This window comes from Lynx canadensis, chromosome D1 (assembly GCF_007474595.2).
Source record: "Lynx canadensis isolate LIC74 chromosome D1, mLynCan4.pri.v2, whole genome shotgun sequence".
Taxonomy (NCBI): Eukaryota; Metazoa; Chordata; class Mammalia; order Carnivora; family Felidae; genus Lynx; species Lynx canadensis.
In genome coordinates, this window is record NC_044312.2 from 78,342,665 (window position 1) to 78,361,595 (window position 18,931).

The window sequence follows — 18,931 nt, forward strand, 5'->3', positions numbered from 1 at the left end:
GCAAGACAGAAAAGACACTCCATATTTAGGGGCAAATATGCAAAAGCATGGAAGAAAGGCTGTGTTGTCTGGGAACATATAACTAAAATAATTCACGAGTCCCAGAGCTCAGGGAAGGACAGGTGAGGCTGACAGGAGTGGTCTTGGTGAATAATGTATGCAAACAAAGGGAATTGAATATTAGCCTATAGGAGAGAGGGAGCTAGTGAAGGCATTTAGGCAGAAGACAATCAAACAGGCATTTATGGAAGTCCCTTTGGTGGGAATGGATTTACTAAATGGATCAGACTCCCCCAAGGCTAGAGACAGTGAATCCTCTGCATGCAGCAAAGCTTAAAAGTAGGCAGAAGAAAACAGAACCCTGAAAAGAGGCAGAGAAAGTACGAGAGAGGTAACAGGAGGTCCAGTAAAGAGTCTTGTCACAGAGAATAAAGGAGTAGGGAGCTTCCTGGAAGGAATGGTCAATACTATCAGATACCTCAGTATCTGATAAGATCAAGACAGATAAGGATTAAGGACCATCCATTGGATTCAACAATCCCGGAAGCCATGATTCTCTTCACTGTGCAGTCAGTTAAGAGGTGGGGGCAGAAGCAACGTGTAGTGGGTCAGACAGTGACTAGGAAGTTGGAAATGAAGACATCACGTGTAAACTTACCAGAAAGCTCAGAAGTAAGGCAAAGATAGGAGAACAAAGTAGCCTGGGATGGAAGGAGCAGAGTTTTGCTTTGTATGAGAGTAGTAGAGGCTTGGGGATAAGGACCATTATACAATAAGCTGGAGAGAGAGGTGAGTGATGTGATGTCTGATAGGAGCTTCTGCATAGTGGTAACGGGAATTAGGATATATGGGGAGGAGTTGACTTTGGACAGAGGGACTTCTTTCTGTGATGAGGAAAGTGGAGAAAAGGGTAAATACAGGCTGGAGTAAATAAGCCGGTGGAGGTGCTGAGAGAGAAAACCATGTCTGATGACATGCTAGATGCCATCCATAGAATAATGAGGACAGAGATGAGTGGCACGTTTGATAATATTAGGAGGAACAGGAAATGCCGCTGACCAAAACCAAAAAGCAAAAGGATCAATTGACTGCAACTGACCTAATGTCACCCATTCCTGAGATGAAAAGAGTTCTTCCAGAAGGAGCTCAGTGGCTCTGCCCTGATTCTGAAGGAAGATTATACACTTCAACCAAGGCTGGGGTTTTGTAGGGCAAGCACTGGGTGGGGAGGGAGGGAGGAGCTGAGAGTAGTTTGGTTTATAGCAGGTTAATTTGCTTTTAGGTTAAACAGTAGGGGTTTGGTTTATGGAGATGGGCATGGGTGTTTTCTTTCCTTTTTTTTTTTTTTTCTTGAGACTTAGCACAAACTAAGGTAAGGCATGGAATTTAAATCTCTATAATCAAGGATGTAAATGCTTATGGCCATGAAATCTTAACCCCATGCCTGAAACTGTTGTTCAGTTTGACCACTGGCCTTCTTGGAGAATTACAGCTTGCTGATTAGTTATTGAAATGATATGAGGGAGGGGGTGGGCAGAAATTTAATCCCTATGTTAGTCACATTCAGTATAACTCTGCTTTATGTTGGATCCACTACGCATGCGTGGATTTATTAAGGAATCTGCGAGAAGGGTTTGTACCTAAATGACCTTATATGCCAGGCGGAAAACCATTTCTTTCACTGTTTTCCAGCGTTAGCTAATTGTTTAAAAACTATACTGACTGGTAGCTCTTTCTGGTTGAAATAGTCAGCTCACAGTCAAGTGAATTTGGGCATTCTGCCAGGCATTCATACCAAGGATGTTTAGAGGAAAACTCTTAAATGTAATTTGTAGGGCTGGGGGGCGGGGTATGCCAGAACTTCAACAATATGCCAAGCTGTTCTCTAGAACAGTGGCAGAAAGGGTCAGAGTACTGTTTTGATGCCCGCCTTTGTAATTTTTGTCCCAGCAACTCCAAGTTTTGGAAGCAGGCGGTAGAGGCACACACAGGAGTTTGTGGGAATGGAACTAGGTCAGTCAAATTATAAAGGCCTTGATGGATTTTGCTTTACAAAGAACTGTTGGTGGGACAAGTGTTAGACTGGAGTCAGGAAATCCAGATTCTAGTCTAAGCAAATCACACCAAAGATCTGGGCCTCAGGATCTTCATCAGAAAAACAAGAACACGGTACCACTGGCAGGACCGGGGAAGGCAAAATGGTTACAGCTGAATCGTGACTCCTTTTGTCTGCTTTATGTTACGGGGATTCCCATTGGGTTTTTAATGAATAGATTCTGATGCTAAAATAGGTTTAAAACTTCTAGCTAGATGTTTCTGAAGGTCCTTTCTATTCTAATTCTATTCTTAATTGTAATTCTAATTCTCTAAATGAGAATAACCAGTAGAGTTACATTTAACTTCATTTTCTTATGAGTCTTATGGTTTCTATGGATATCCAGCACATTTTTGTTACTTTCCACAATATTTGAAACTGCTTCATGTCAACCACATGAATCAGGATTTCTTAGCTGGAGTCCATGGATGGATTTCTGGGAGTCTGTGAACCTCCTAAACACACATGCAAAATTTTGTGGATACAGACATCTGAAAAGAGAGTCCAGAATTTCCATCAGATTCTCAACAGGTGAATGAAAGCAGTAAGTATATGTCATCTTTCACTTGATGGGAGTCAAAAAAACTCCAGATCTCAAACTGACACAGCAAGAGGAATCCAAATAGATTTTACAGGCTCTGCAATGTAAGTGACTCCCCAAATCTCCTCACCCAACTATCTGTCCTTCCCAAGACTACACTGCCAGTATGTATTCTTAACATCACGGGCATGGAACAGAGTCAGCAGGATCTCTGATTATGGAGCAACATCTCCCCTTTATCTTACATTTTCTGATATTTGAAAAAAGCCAAGATAAACGTCTTTGGCTCTTCATGCCAGACGTCTACAGCTCTGACATGTTTTTATTGATAAAAAGAACCATACATTCTTCACTTTTTCAATATGTAGCCTGTTACCTGGAAATCTAGATGTGACATAGGCCTGAAGGTAAGTTTTTTTTTTTTTTTTAAAGATGTATTCTAAAGTAATTAGAAAGAATAAGAGTAAAGGAAAATATAAATGTTTGGCCATTCAGCATCTTGCCTTGAAGGGCTCAGTGACTGGAGAAGACTTCAGTTTTTCTGAGTGCATTTCCTTTCCATTTCGCATTGAGCATTTGTGTGATTATTAACAGTTATTTTCAAGAGAGACATTTCCATGGTCTTTTGAGTCCTCATTCAGAGGGGAATAACTTGGTGGGAAGAATGAAGCACTTATCGGAGACAGTGGGCAGAAAACGGGGGAAGTGATGAGGCTGTAATGGAACATCAGATGTCAGACAGAAGCCTCTATACACATCCAGCCAAACAAGGGATTATACATAAACCCGGATTCCCATAGCAGGGCAAAGCTGGGTCCTGGGGATGTGTACCCATGATCCACTTGCATGGGAAAAACAAAGCTTCTTTCATATACTGTATGCTAACTCAGGCACTGTGCACCAAGTAGGAAAACAATGGGGCATAAAAAAACAAGACAGAAAACAGTAACAGTGCTAAAAATGAAAGTTGGTTTAAGATACTGTAAGAATTCTCAGAATTTAATCCTTTTGCTCTTCTTTCATTTCAGATGCTGCACAACAAACATGTCATGGTCCGTGTGGGAGGAGGATGGGAAACTTTTGCAGGGTATTTGTTGAAACACGACCCCTGCCGGATGCTGCAGATCTCCCGTGTGGATGGCAAAACATCCCCCATCCAGAGCAAATCTCCAACTCTTAAGGACATGAATCCAGATAATTACCTGGTCGTCTCTGCCAATTATAAGGCTAAGAAGGAGATTAAGTAAAACTAGTTGGTCACTACAAGGGGACTCTCCTAATGGCCTGTACCCATTTCTCCAGTGTAGTTAGTTTAGTTCACATGCTCTGACAATTACTTTGGAAAAAGGCGTAACAGCCAGAAAAATGTCATTATTATTGAAAAATGTTCAAAGAGTAGCACTATTTATTTTGATGCTTCTGTAGAACATGACCAATTAAAAGAAATTCTAGGCTCAGATTTAAACTAGAAAAATTGTAGGCAAATTATTATTTCTTGATATGTGAACACAGGATTTAGTACACAGTACTAGAAGTACAATTCTAGCTAGAGATAAAAACTATTAGAAGAAAATACTTAGGATTTATAGATAAGTCAACAGAAAGTGCCTGCTTTATGTCTACAAAGTAAAAGCACCCCAGACATTTTTATAATTGCAGGATTTTTAAGCTAATTTTTAAAAAGTGACAATTAGTGTGATAACGTGCTACTAAAAATATTCAACAGCACTACAAATAAGTACAGAGTGTTCATAACCGTAACACTTTACTAGAAAGGCCACTTCAGAAAAGTTTACATTCACTTGGAAGATTGCCTTAAAGTTTATTCCTTATCTATGACCAAATATCTGGGGTACTTTTGGAAGTTTTCAGTACACCCCTTAGAGAATTGCTTATGAAGTGTTTCACACATTCCTAAGCACATGGCTGTGTTGAGACCGACTTAGTGTATTTCACACACATAAGCTGACATACGTTTATATTTTGACAGGATAAATTGTACAGTCCAATGTTCATTGACTTCATGTTATTTTAAAGCATTTTCTTATGAAAATATACCTTTAGTTAATCCTACTTTGCTATGCTGTCTAGTAAAGTAAATTCACTGTAGCTGATGTTACAGACGTATGTATACCCTTGTATACCTAGGACAGGGCTGTTGTGTACCCATAAACAGCAAACTATTGTCCTCACTGATTCAAGAATTAAAAAGATAAATTAAAAAAAATTATGTCTCTATATTAGTGCTTCATTCTGAAATAAAAATAATCTTCAAATGGCAACTTTCCCTCAGAGTTCTAGAAAGAGTCGCATTAGGGTTACCTAGTGCTTCTTCACTTTTGAGTGTTAGTATTGTTTGCTCCCCTTAGCAGAAAAACAAAATATTATCATAGGTAATCCCTTAACTGCCACCTTGAGTTTAATAAGTATAGGCAGAGTTAATTTGTCATTCCCTCATTCTTCTATGATAAAAAAATCCACCTGTCCTGCTCCAGAAAGTCAGGAAATACCTCAATTTGTCACATGACTGATTTAGTCAAAGTACACACAACCTGTTCATTGTGAAGTTTAGTGGTACTAGAAATGGGGTTGTAATTATGCTGGGAAAAAACAATTAAAATTAAAGTTTTATCAGAGATAAAATCACCTTGGAACAGTAATAATTGTAATATCTTTTAAAATACAGACATTGAGTGATTTTTTATATTACTAAACTAACGTTAGCACTGAATTTCTCTATATAGTAATTGGCAATAGTATTTTCCTCAAAACTTTCTCCTGTGCTTAATTTCTTCCCACAAACGTATCTATGTCCTTAAAAATTAAAATTAATTTCATTTAGTTAAAATATGTATAGGTAAACAAAAATCATATTAATCCCTTCATCTATTTTATTGGATGTTCTATGCTGATGTACTAAATTACCAGAAGCGTAGTGGCTTAAACAACACAAATTTATTATGTTATTGTTCTATGGGCCAGAAATTTGAGATGGTCTCACTGGGCTAACATAAAGATGTCAGCAGGGCTGTGCTTCTTCTGAGGAGTCTAGGAGAGAATTCGTTTCCCTGCTTTTTCCACGTTCTAGAGGCTGATTTCCTTTGCTCATGTTCTCTTTCCTCTATCTTCAAAGCCAGCAGTAGAGTATCTCAATGAGGCTTCTTTCTTTACATCTCTCTGACCACAGGTAGAAAGATTTTCTGCTTTTAAGAACCCATGCGAGGGGCGCTGGGGTGGCTCAGTTGGTTAAGCGTTTGGCCAAAGTCGTTTGGCTCAGGTCATGATCTCAGAGTTCATGAGTTCAAGCCCCACGTTGGGCTCTGTGCTGACAGCTCAGAGCCTGGGGCCTGCTTCAGATTCTGTGTCTCCCTTTCCCTGCCCCTCCCTTGCTTGCTCTCTCTCAAAAACAAACATTAAAAAACATAATTAAAAAAAATAATCCATGTGATCAGAATGGGTCCACCTAGATAACATAATGCAATCTCTCCATTTTAAGGTCATTAGATGAATCACATCTGCAAAATACCTTTTGCCATGTAACGCAACTTATTTCCAGGGTCTAGTGATCAGTATGTGAACATATTTGGGGTAGGGTGGCATCATTCTTTCTGCTTATACAACATCTATGATGGTCTCTTAGGTGTTGCTAAGAATGTGGTCACAATTGACCTTGAGGTCTAGCTGCTAGCTGAATGGAATTCAACAAGGATATGGAAAAACGAGACTACATTCAGAAGGAAATGACCAAATGTAGATTGCTCTTACTCATTGACTCCTTAGTGAAAATTACTATGTTCTTTTTCCTAAATTGTTTTCACTATTATAAATCTTGCATTTCCATGTAAATTTTAGGGTCATTTTGTCAATTTCTCTGAAAAAGTTTGCTTGGATTTTGCACTGAATTTATTGATCAATTTCAGAATGCAATTTTGACAATACTGAGTCTCCTAAACCATGAACATGCAATGGTACCAAACATTTAGGGTTTTTTTTTTTTAACTTCTCAACTATGTCTTGTAGCTTTTAGTTCAGATCTTTTACTTCTTTTATTTTTTCCTAAGTATTTTATTCTATGTGATGATGCTGTAATTGAATTTTCTTAATTTTCAGATTACTTATTACTTGCCTGTAGAAATAGCATTGACATTTTCATATATGGACTTGGTATTCTGCAGCCTTGCTAAACTCATTAGTTCTACAAATTTGTGTGTAGATACTTAAGAATTATCTACACGAGACACTTGGTATTTTTTTAACCTACTTTAAGTATGTCTGTTACTAATAACCTACCTGAGAAATGTAGGATAAGAAAAGGGCACCCTAGGAATTAGGTAGTATAGGAAGTTTAGGATAACTCCTTGACTTCTGACTGATGTAAGAAAAACAGATTTCAGAGAAATAGCCTAGAAAGAGTTTGTATGCAAAACTACTTAGTTCCATTTGAGGTTAAGTTTGAAGTACTTGCAAAAGTTGGCTCAAACCTGTGACTAGAGGACATTGATTTGAAACCCAAACCAAGTATGTGCTATAAAAATAGGCAATGCATGCAGCCTGGGTGAATCATGACATCAGCTCAGGTCATGATCTCACGGTTCATGAATTCGAGCCCTGCAGCAGGTTCCGTGCTGACAGTGTGGAACCTGCTTGGGATTCTCTCTCTCCCTATCTCTCTCTGTACCTCTCCAACTCGTGCATGTCTCCCCTGGACCCCACCTCAAAATAAATAAACTTAAAAAAAAATAGGCAATGCAATCTGGGCTATAATAAAAGTATCATGTTCAGGTCAGACCATAATAGTCATATTTAGAGGTAATATTTGCAAGATGAAACATATCTGGAAGAATAGAAAAACAAAAAGCCATGTCATATGAGAAATTTTAACTGGGTTTTCGAAACAAACTTCTCTGAATCAAACCAAAACTTGTTCAAAGTCTATGAAATACACAGATGCCTTCCTAGTGGCTTTTGAGAAAATCAAAGAAAATGGCTATGGTGTCACAGTTGAATCAGCTTAGAGCACATGTAGTAGGGGAATTTGAGATGCTTGTTTGAAAGTGTTAAAAACAAAACAAAATAACCACACACACCTTAAATGTCAACGCAGATAGGCGTGCCTACCTACCTCTCTCTTACTAACCTATTTATGCAGATATTATTCAAACCTAAAACTGACAAGTTACTTTTTCTTCTAAGGGTGTACTATAATTCCTAGTGAAGATTTACAAATCGGACTGTTGGAAAAAAAACCTCAAAGCTTATGTCAATTCTCCTGGGGTACAAAGGATGATACCTAGAACTTTTACATTATTGTATTTCTCTAAGGCAACAGGAGACTATTACCATTTCTCCTTTAGAGTATAGAAAAAGAAACATGCCTATCTGTAAATTCAGGGATTGTATGAACATACCAAATAGCCTTTAGCTCTGTTGTTCTCATTCATGCCAGAGATAAGAGCGTCATGGTTTCCCTAACCATTCACCCAAGTTCTAATTATTCAATACGCCGTGAAGATACAATTTTGTTAAAGAGATGGCCAAACTCAATTTTTATATAAGAAAAATGTATATTATGTCCCCATAAGGCAATACAGAATTTATAACAAACTATGTATGTGAAAACTATTAATTACATTCCAAATACAATTGGTGAACCACAGTATCACATATAGATGTTTTAAAAAACATGCAGCATGTTAACAAAGGGGCTATATGATAATATACAACTTTTTGTTACCAGTCATATTGTCGGATGATTAAAATTAAGAAGCAGTGGTTTTAGCATTTTCCATCTTAATATGATAGTTACATAAAAGTATTTCACTGTTTCAGTTATATTTTAGTCATTTGTTGGAGGGTTTGGGTGACATATTAAGCATTACCATGTTTTCCTACTTGAATTATGATTTATGGGAAATTGGCTCCAAGTTAAGTTTTCATCAGGAACTGATTCATAACTTGATGAGAGAGAGGTTGGATATATATGTGCTTTTTTTAGTAGTCACTTAATGGTTTCCTATCAGGCATCTAGTCTCCTCTTTTCCCTTCCCCTTCCTAAAACTATTCTTAACATTTGAGTATCACCCCTTAGCCCAAGCAACCCATATCTTTTTGCAGAAAGCTGATTATACCCATGGAAGCAGGCCATGCATGATTGGCTGGAGCAGGATATCCCATTGTTCCCAGAAAGCAATACACCAGCATATCATTCATGGTTCAACAGTAAATACACATGGTCTCTGGATATAAACTCTATTAGAAACAGGGCATTATCCCCTGGATGTAAACCTTTGTTTACACCAACTCAAGTTGTAATTCTTAAGACATAGTACAGATAAAATTGTTCTTTCTATATTAAAGCAGAAGGAAGGATTTACACAGTTCAAGGTTAGTACATTCTGGCTTTATATCTATTTACCTACTGATGATGTTTTTCTTCCTTTCTGCCTTGGAGAAATTAATCATGTTCATAAAGTCAAAAATTTTATTTCTAAAATAAAATTCAATGATTTCACTATCCTTTATCAACAAAAATACCACTGACCTTCTAAAGGATGAAGAAAAACTGAGCCTGTCTAAATATATGTCTTGCCTGGATATTCATAAACTATTTTATGCCATAATAGAAAAAATAATTTTTCCAATGAAGAGTCAAGAGACCTATAATATAGTTCAAACTCTAAAATTATCATATATGATATACTGCTATGTAATACAGGTCTTGTGGGAGGGATGAGCACAATGATGGCTCAGTTTTCTTTTTGTAAATCAAATAAGCTGGTCTAATTTATAGTCTCCATTGGCACTTAACTGTCTTACAAATTCTAATTTAGGGCTCAGATTGTGGCCTTGTCATCCAAAAGAGTTAGCAACCAAATTAAAAGATACAGGAATTCTCCTATTTTAGCTTATTATATACTAAAAAGGAAAATTCAAAAAACAAAAATGCTATAATGTTACTAATGCTCATGTTACTAATGAACAAAAACTAGAAAAGTTTATGACTATGCATCACATAGAGTTACCTCATAGTATGTTTATGTTTAAAGTAGACCTTTTAAATACAGTACCTACATGTTTCTATTTCATACATTCACATTTGCCTTGGCAATTTCGCATGTGTATAAATCTTGAGATCATTCTTTAATAAATACAAAAGAATAAAAACACCTATGAAATTTGGACAAATCTATTATCACTCAGTATAGCCCATCAGATTCTTAGTTTAACTCATTCAGTTACTACAAATATCTTTAGAGCTGAGTCTGACATCGTGTAATAGATCACTGCCCTCTGATGGTACTATTAATATATAATTTTAAATTCAGCAAGCAAAAAAACACTTTTATTGCAATGTAAAACCCTACATGTTAATTTTATAAGCCACAGAAATAGAAAATAAATTAGGAGAAATTCAACAGTTTCTACAAATTTTCATTACTCATTCATTGGTAAGATACAAAAATTTACAGTGTCCCTTCACATAAGCCCTTCAAATGATTTTTCAACATTTTCCCTGATGATCAGTTTAAAGGCACAAAGTCCATACTTTTAAGCAAAAGCCTTCATAGATAATGAAATAAAAACAGATACAAGGCTAAGCAGAAAAATATAGATTGCTAGGTCATCGTATAAAGGAGATAAAATACAATGGCAAACTTTAATGTCTGAGGTGTATGCAGACTTTTTGCATGCGACATATATATATATATATATATTCACTATTTAGGTCCATGTTTTAATTACTAAAAAATGGCAAATCACCCACTACCTGCACAAGAGCAAATGTAAGAAAATAAGTATTTGCTGAAGGGTCTGGCCATTTTCTAAGTTTGAACATCAAAAACAGTTTCGGTCTATCAATACTGGAAAAGCACTGACTGCATTTAATGGCACTACAATTACAATAAATTATTTTATTTATTCAAAGAGAAGACATTAGGCTGCGGACGTCCACTTGATTGCAGATATTAGTTACTGGCAGTAGACTTTTCTACTCACGTTACGCTTATGAAACTGTCCACTAGAAAAGATAAAAACACATGGAGACAAGTAAATTTTATTTAAAGTCAATGTAAAAATATCCTAGTGAACAAAAATAGAAGTATGGGCTATACAAATGTGAAGTGATTTCTGTGCATAGCAGTGATTAGTATAATTTTACATGATGGTCAACTTCTGAAATAAGACAAACGATTGTTTAAAGACATAAAGAAGTAAAACAAAATACCTGGGCAGATTAATGGGTAGCTAAATCCCAAATAACCAATAATTAACTCAGGAAAACCAAAAGAAAGTACCACAAAATAAAAACAATGAAACTGTAAAATAAAAATACAGGAATTCTTGTTTGAGGCAGGGAGCCACAGAATGGCAGAAATTGTTAAGTAATGGTTTGGCAAAGTCTTTTTCTTGCTTGACTTGAGAAACTTTGTTGTTCTGTTCAATCAAGTCTACTACATCTGCAGGAGTAAATTCTGAAAAAGTCACTGGGATAGTACCAGGTACTTACCAGTCTCTTGAGTAGTGGTTTTCATGTACATCCAAGCAATATTATTGGGTGTTATATATATTTTTTAAATCTGTATTTCAGTTTTGAAAATTAAGGGTTAATCCAAGTAAATTTGCTTTCATTTTAGGACTTCTTAGAGACTTGGAACACTGTGCACTTTTGAACTCTAAGAAAGGGATTCAGTATACAATATCGTGTCCAGGAATTTAAAATATTTTATTTTTTACCACGGGACTCTATTTCCCACAATATATCTTTGAAGATTAGTGTTAAAAAGACCAGAGCAGTGATTCTCAATCTGGTTTGGCGCATTAGGCTACCTCGAGGAGCTTAAGAAAGTCCTGATGACTAAACTCCACTCTCAGAGATTCTGATTAGCATAAGGTGGGAGCCAAGGGTCAGCCTTTTTTTTTTTTTTAATTTTTTTTTTTTAACGTTTATTTATTTTTGAGACAGAGAGAGACAGAGCATGAACGGGGGAGGGTCAGAGAGAGGGAGACACAGAATCTGAAACAGGCTCCAGGCTCTGAGCTGTCAGCACAGAGCCCGACGCGGGGCCCGAACTCACGGACCTCGAGATCATGACCTGAGCTGAAGTCGGCGGCTTAACCGACTGAGCCACCCAGGCGCCCCCAGGGTCAGCCTTTTTTGAAAGCTTCTCATGAGATTCTAACATATAGCCAGGGTTCCGAGCCACTGCATTAGAGGTCTGCCACTACTCCTGTACTGTCATATCCTGTACTGATATTAGTTTGTACCATGTCATCATCACACTGAGCTCTTAAAATAAAGCTCCCTTGCCACTCTAGAAGAGAGTGGGGGTGGGGTCCTCAAAAATTAAATCATTTACATGACCCAGTAATTCCACTATTGGGTATTTACCCAAAGAAAATGAAAACACTAATTTGAAAAGATACATGCACCAGTATATTTATTGCAACATTATTTACAATAACCAAGTTAGGGAAGCAGTCCAAGTATCCATTGATAGATAGATAAAGAATATGTGGTGTATGTATACACACACACACACACACACACACACACACACACATCACTTAGCCATAAAAAAGATGAGATCTTGCCATTTGCAACAACATGGATGGACCTAGAGGGTTTTATGCTGAGTGAAATAAGTCAGACAGAGAAAGACAAATATCATATGATTTCACTTATATGCAAAAACAGACAAAACAAAACAAATTTTAAAAAGCAGAAACAGGGTCATAAATACAGAGAACAAACTGATGGTTGCTAGTGGGGAGGCAGGCGGGAGGATGGTCAAAATGGGTTAAGGAGAGTGGGAGATACAGGCTTCCAGTTATGGAATGAGTAAGTCAGAGGGGAAAAAGGTACAGCATAGAAAATACAGTCAAGGGTATCGCAATAGGGTTGTATGGTGACAGATGGTGGTTCTAGTGAGCATAGCATAATGTATAGACTTGTGGAATCGCTATGCTCTACACTTGAAACTAAACTAATGTAAAATTATGTGACAATGAAAAGAAATTAAGAAGAAAAAAAAATGAGGTTGCCTTCCCAGAAGACAGTGAGCATTGCCAATGCCAATCATCCTGGGAAGAGGCAGCACTGGTCAGGAGATGAATATGTGGAGTACATGAAGACAGAGAGAGGCCATGTTTTCCTCATACTGTGAAGTCTGGTGAGGAAAAATCTAGCTACACGGTAGAGGCCACACCAGGCCAGCCTGCAGAACAGGCCTGGCAGCAGCCCTTAAAGGACCTTAGGCCAACAGGTTTGAAGATTAAAGTTACTCTCTGCCTTCTGTTTCCCCTTCTATTAGCATTGAATCTCTAAAAACTTATTTTGAACTTCACTGTATGCTCTCAATGATCTACACAGGTGGTGGAGGGGAAAGGAGCATGTCTCTTAAAGCTAGTGTGTCAATGGTAGAAGTGATTAGGAATATTCCAAGGGAAAATGACCCAGAGTACAGCAGGAGTGGCTTATCACAATGAGCCACTGTCCACCTTGATGGCCTTGAGGGTGATTTTTATTAATGGAACCAGAGAGCTTTCTTGTAAGAACAGTACACAAAGAAAAACAGGCAAAAAATTTAAAATTGGGATGATTTTAATTCTGAACACTGCTGAAGGGACCAAAAGCAGTACCTGGCCTAATTTATTTCTAAAGTATAGGCTTCAGGCTAGGCTTCAGATTTAATTAAGAAAGCTACTTTCTTTCTTAGAGTTTAAAATCTGATGTTAAATTTATTAGATTAGAATATGTCAAATAAATACCTTCTTAACTCTGACTATATATAAAGTATCTTTTTCTTATAACATTATATGTGATTTTGATTGTCACTCAATACCCCCATTTCTTCTATTATGAAACACTGAAATTCAGCATAATTTCTGGCCACACACTTTAATTTTCACAATTTTTGTTACTGTTTTTGAGAAACTTCTATGAAATAAACCTGGTGGCATACACCTATATCTCAGTAGAGTAATGAACGCAAACATCTATACTTCTGATAAATATCCTGACTTTGCATCAACCAACTGTTTCACTTACCAGAAAATTTATTCTCTTCTATTGTGCAGGTATATAAAAAACATAAGCACAACAGTCACAGCTATTTACCTTAAGATTGAAACCAATTATTCTATACACTGTTAAAAGTTGATAAAATCATATTTTCTTTTACTTTCATTGACTAAACAAAACTAGATGAATTAATATACAATGGTAAAATACACACAGATAAATCTTACTTCTGCATGATATTCCTGAGCCAGAAGCACCTCTTCTCAGGATGCTTCTAAACTGCCGGCCCCACAGGATAGGAGGATATATACATGTATGTATTTATATATAGTTTTAAGAGCTCCCCCAAAAAAGTCAGTGCTATTGTAATAACATTGTATGGTGACAGATGGTATCTACACTTGTGATGAGCACAGCAAAATGTATAGAGATGTTGAATCGCTATGTTGTACACCTGAAACTAATGTAACACTATATTAACTAGACTTAAAAAAATTAAAAATAAAAAAAACTGAATTGCAAAGACAGTAAATCAGCTAAATAAGTGCTAATAAATCATTGACAAGTTAGATATAAATGACTGAAATTCAGGACATTGTCCTTGTCACAAAAACACTTACTTGAAAAATTTATTTCCTTTAAAAATGGACCAAAGAATAAAATCTTTTTTTTTTAAATTTTTTAAAATATTTATTTATTTTTGAGAGACAGAGTGAGACAAAGTGAGACTTGGGGGAGGGGCAGAGAGAGAGGGAGACACAGGTTTGGAAACAGGTTCCAGGCTCTGAGCTGTCAGCACAGAGCCTGACACGGGGCTCGAACCCACACACTGGGAGATCATGACCTGAGCTGAAGTCGGACGCTCAACCGACTGAGCCACCCAGGCGCCCCAAGAATAAAATCTTAGTATCTGAACAATATTTTCTTGTGCTTTAACATGTAAAATAAAACCTTTCTAGAAAACCTTTATAGAAAACTGTAAAGATCCTCAAGTTCAGGGTCCTGTTTAACTTGTCCATCATTGTATTTCCATGTCAAGAGCTGCAATTGCTACATTGGGAGGTGGGAGGTGTGTATGTCACACTCACCCTGTATAGTCTATTGTCCAAACTGACATTTACTGAACTATGATAATGAGTGACCATGAAAAGCTCAAAATCCTCAAATCACTCAGTGAAAAAAATGTAGGTTATTTAAAAAAAAAAAAAGGAATCTACAGTGTAATCCAATTCAATTAAGATTGATGTACAAATGGAGATTAGAAATGAGGTCTGTCAAAATGACACTGAATTGGGGTGAATTTTATGTTCTTCTTTATACTCTTCCATGTTAAGTTTCCTATATATTGTTATTAATCATATAAATACAAAATATTAAAATATAGTGCTAAGGTAATCAGGAAAAACAATCTATTTTCATTTTTGGAAATGCTGGAATGTCCACATAAATTGGCACTTCTTCCAATCTATTTATTTATGCTTTTAAATTAATTTAAAATTTGCTGATAATCCATTTCAAGAAGAAACTATTGAATAGATTGCTACTGACATTTTTTAACATTCCATATAAATTAAACTGTAAGTAAATTTTAATACTTACCCTAAGTCCACCTTCTGGTGGGGGCCCAGATGTAGCAATTTGTTTTTCTATTTTTTCCTTTTTCTTTCTCTTTTCTTCCACAGACCGAACATCCAAAATGCCCCGAGATGCAGCCTTTAGAAAATGTATTAAATGGTTTAGAAGAACAACAAAAATTAGCATCCAGTGTCCAAAAGGTATTTGTTTGTTGCTTTTTAGGTTTTTCTTTGGAAGAGAGTTTTATTTGTGGTAACAAAGAATTAGACTACTTCTATAGAAGCTTTGCATAAAGCATCATTTCTTCACTGGGTATTTTTCCCCTAAACTTAACTTGACATCTGTCAGTGCTTTATAAAGTATGGTCACTTTATCCCAAAGAAGAAGGTTTTATTAAAGGGGCATCTCACATTACAGAAGACATCTGTAATTTTCATGCATTAAATGATATAAATGCATTAATGTATGTTATGGAAATACAGAAATCATTTAAAAAATGATTATATATAAATTTATAGGATATCAGACACAATTTTCATTACAGAATACTAGTAATAAGCATCTATTGAGAATAAAGAACACAATTATCTATGTGGGCAGAATTTTATTAAAAAAATTTTTTTTTACTATTTATTTTTTGAGAGACAGAGCATGAGCAGGGGAGGGGCAGGGAGAGAGGGAGACACAGAATCCAGAGCAGGCTCCAAGCTCTCAGGTGTCAGCACAGAATCCAATGCAGGGCTTGAGCTCACAAACCATTAGATCAAGACCTGAACCGAACTCATATGCTTAACTGACTGAGCCACCCCAGCACCCCTATGTGGGCAGAATTTTATTTCTACTCTTACCTCCTTCTGTCTTCTCTCTGCAGCCTCTGCAAGCTTTGCTCTTTTCTCTTCCTAAAGAAATTGTGGGTAAAAATATGTTGTAAAATAAAACCAAACATCATGGATAATTTATACATTATAAACCAATATATATAAAACCAATTTACAAAAATATTTAGTACTCGTTCAAAACGTCCCACCAAGACTGCCACTATTTGCAATATTTATGAAATACTTAACTTCCTGAAATTCATTCTCCAAACCGATATACCCTCAAATAAGCACATAAGACACATATACGTAACATGTATTATAAACGCATATATATTATATATATTCAGGTTGTGCTATAAAATAATATAGTTGCTTTTTTTTTTTAAGGCTTACAAGCTAGTCAGTATAATAATAAAACAAATGGCATTTAATAAGGCAAGAAAGGAAACATGTGGTTTGAGGTAGGTGGTATTTTCAGGAAACAGTCATGAATGAAGTGGGCTAATCTTATTGTGTAGGACATGAAGCCCTGAAGGAAATTTTAAGAGGTACTGCTCCATGTTGGGACACACTGAACATTACTTTTTATATCATGTATTACTATTATTAATTATAAATTATAAATTCATTAAATATATAAGACAGTAAGCAGCATTCCCTTGGCAGCTGTGTTAATAATTTCTTTGTTTACCCTACCACAATACATATATTCATTCATTCATTGGACAAATACTTATTGAGCAACCATCATCCCCCAGGAACTTTTCTAGGTGCTGAGGATGCAGTGGTAAAAAAACCTGACAAATGTTTCCAACCACATGGAACTTACATTCCAGTGAAGGCACACAGTTAAATATAATCAAGTCTGTTTAACATGTCTGTTAAATAGTTGTGCTTTGAGAAAATACAAAGAAGAGTATGGTGATTAAGAATTGGAAGGGTGGGTGGGCGGTATAGTGGGAGATCTATCTTACTTTGGGAGGTCCTGGATAAACCCCAAAGATAAAGTGACATTCCAGTAGTGAGCCATGTGTTTATCTGTGGGGATAGCGGGGAGGGCTTAACAAATGCTGGCATATTGGTATTTTACCAACAGCCAAATAAACAAAATTAACAACATTTAAAAGCAACACTAGCAAGAAAGACAAGGTAAATTTTCCCATATCAACTTCCAGATCATTTTTAGTACCTATAATCAAATGGCTGAAGAGTTAATGTACTTCCCCAAACACCTTACTTCCTTCAATGAATTTTTAGGTAGAAGAAGAGAGTAATTTAGGTTTTCTATTATCAACAACCTGTAAGGACTATTAATGTAAAGATACTGTTATAAATAGAAAGCTACAAAAGGTATAAATGACTTGTACCACAAACCACTTAAATACGAATTTCAGCTAAACAATGAATAATTTCTAGTATATGTCCCAAATATTGCATGAGATACACCTATTCTTAAAATATATATTTTTTTGATCTACAAATTCAAATTTAACTGGGCCTTCTGTATTTCTATTTACTAGATGTGGCAAAGTTACAAACTCTACATTCCGTACTACGTAAAATCCTTATTGTTTAAAAAGAAGAAATTAATAAAGAGATAAAATGGTAATGGGAAATAGCTGATTATTACAATATCCAACAGAGCACAGGAGCGTAAGAGATTTTATTAAGCACCTTCTTTATACAGTTGGTACAGACACAAGAAAACGCACATCGCCTAGATTAAGAACTTCAGTTGCACCCTGACTTCATCCACCGCATCGCCAAGAATGGCCCACACACCGCACCGTCTGCGTACGCCTGCGTCCTTAAGAACTCCCAATTTCCCCCAAGTCTGCGAAAGGTAAACAGACTCCGGAGCCGCCTTGGGGCAATTTTTTGTAACGGAAGTGGAGAGACCGACAAGGAGGCGGCGGCTGTGGTCCCGCGGCCAGACCCAAGGTCCCTCGGAGCGTGTCCACACGTCTTCGCCAGCAGAGACCCACCGGCGAGCTGTCCGGTCCGCGCCTCCGCGCCCAACGGCCAGCCCGGGAGCCCCCCAGCTCGCGGCCTCAGACGCGCACCTCCGGAGAACAGGTGCGCGCGGCGCGGGTCGGCGGACACGGGAACCCGGGGACGCGGGGACGCGGCCTTACTCACCAGGTCCGGCGAGGGAGGCGCGGACTCCCCCGGACAGGGAAAACACATCCCCATGGGGAGAGCGGCTAGGGGGTCCCTCGCTGGGCCCGCCCAGACCTGACGGTACGAACTGCGCGGACAGATCCGCTTCCCAGGTTCGCGGCGCTCGCCCCGCCCCCACCCCTGCCCGGCGCCTCGGCTCCGCCCCGCCCCTCTGCGGCAACGCCCCGCCCCACCCCTCCTCCGCTACAACGCCCCCCCCCCGCCTGTCACTCCACCACCCCGCCTCTCCCTACCGCCCTCTAGAGGCAATTCCCCACCGCGCTCAGCACAGCTCCTCCTGGCGAGTGCCAGGGTGGCAGGCAAGCAGGCAAGGCCTCCACGCCAGGAAAAGCTTGCTGAGTTTGGGCAGCTAGAGGGAGAGAGAAAAATAGAAAAACTACCTTTTCTTTACTCCCTTGTCAATGGACAGATTAAGTTGTTTCCCTACGTTGCTATTGTGAGTACTACTGCAATGAACATGGGATTACAGATTCCTCTTCCAGACGATGCTTTGGTTTCTGTAGTCTATAGATCCAAAAGTGGGATTCCTGTATCATATATATGGTAATTTTAATTTTAATTTCCAAAGAATTTCCATCATGTTTTCCTTGGTTACTCTACCGGTTGACAATCCCAGCAACAGCATACAAGGGTTCCCTTTTCTCCACATCCTTGCCAGCAATTATAACTTGTCTTTTGGGAAATAGATATAGTAG

At 37.6% G+C, this 18,931-nt stretch overlaps 2 protein-coding genes across 2 annotated transcripts in view; one reads left to right on the top strand and one right to left on the bottom strand.

Moving 5' to 3' along the window:
* The window catches only part of GAS2 (growth arrest specific 2), a 122,494-nt gene extending 117,663 nt beyond the window's left edge, over window positions 1–4,831 (top strand). Inside the window, exon 7 of the mRNA XM_030333221.1 lies at window positions 3,665–4,831. Within this exon, the coding sequence (XP_030189081.1) occupies window positions 3,665–3,883 (219 nt within the window). The 3' untranslated portion in view covers window positions 3,884–4,831. The remainder of the gene's footprint in view (window positions 1–3,664) is intronic.
* A 3,349-nt stretch (window positions 4,832–8,180) lies between these two features.
* On the bottom strand, window positions 8,181–18,345 carry LOC115525068 (small VCP interacting protein). The gene is made up of 4 exons (XM_030332008.1): window positions 18,195–18,345; window positions 16,083–16,133; window positions 15,259–15,372; window positions 8,181–10,656 (listed from the first exon to the last, which is right to left on the bottom strand). The coding sequence occupies exons 1-4, from the start codon at window positions 18,246–18,248 to the stop codon at window positions 10,642–10,644; spliced, it is 234 nt and encodes a 77-aa protein (XP_030187868.1). The 5' UTR covers window positions 18,249–18,345; the 3' UTR covers window positions 8,181–10,641.
* Between the last annotated feature and the right edge of the window lie 586 nt (window positions 18,346–18,931).

Excerpts from the sequence above, each read along its gene's own strand:
- LOC115525068 (XM_030332008.1), bottom strand. The coding sequence starts at position 18,248 with ATGGGGATGTGTTTTCCCTGTCCGGGGGAGTCCGCGCCTCCCTCGCCG. Across the intron at positions 16,134-18,194 it reads CGCCTCCCTCGCCGGACCTG|GAAGAGAAAAGAGCAAAGCT; the intron begins GTGAGTAAGGCC and ends CAATTTCTTTAG. Across the intron at positions 15,373-16,082 it reads CAGAGAGAAGACAGAAGGAG|GCTGCATCTCGGGGCATTTT; the intron begins GTAAGAGTAGAA and ends CATTTTCTAAAG.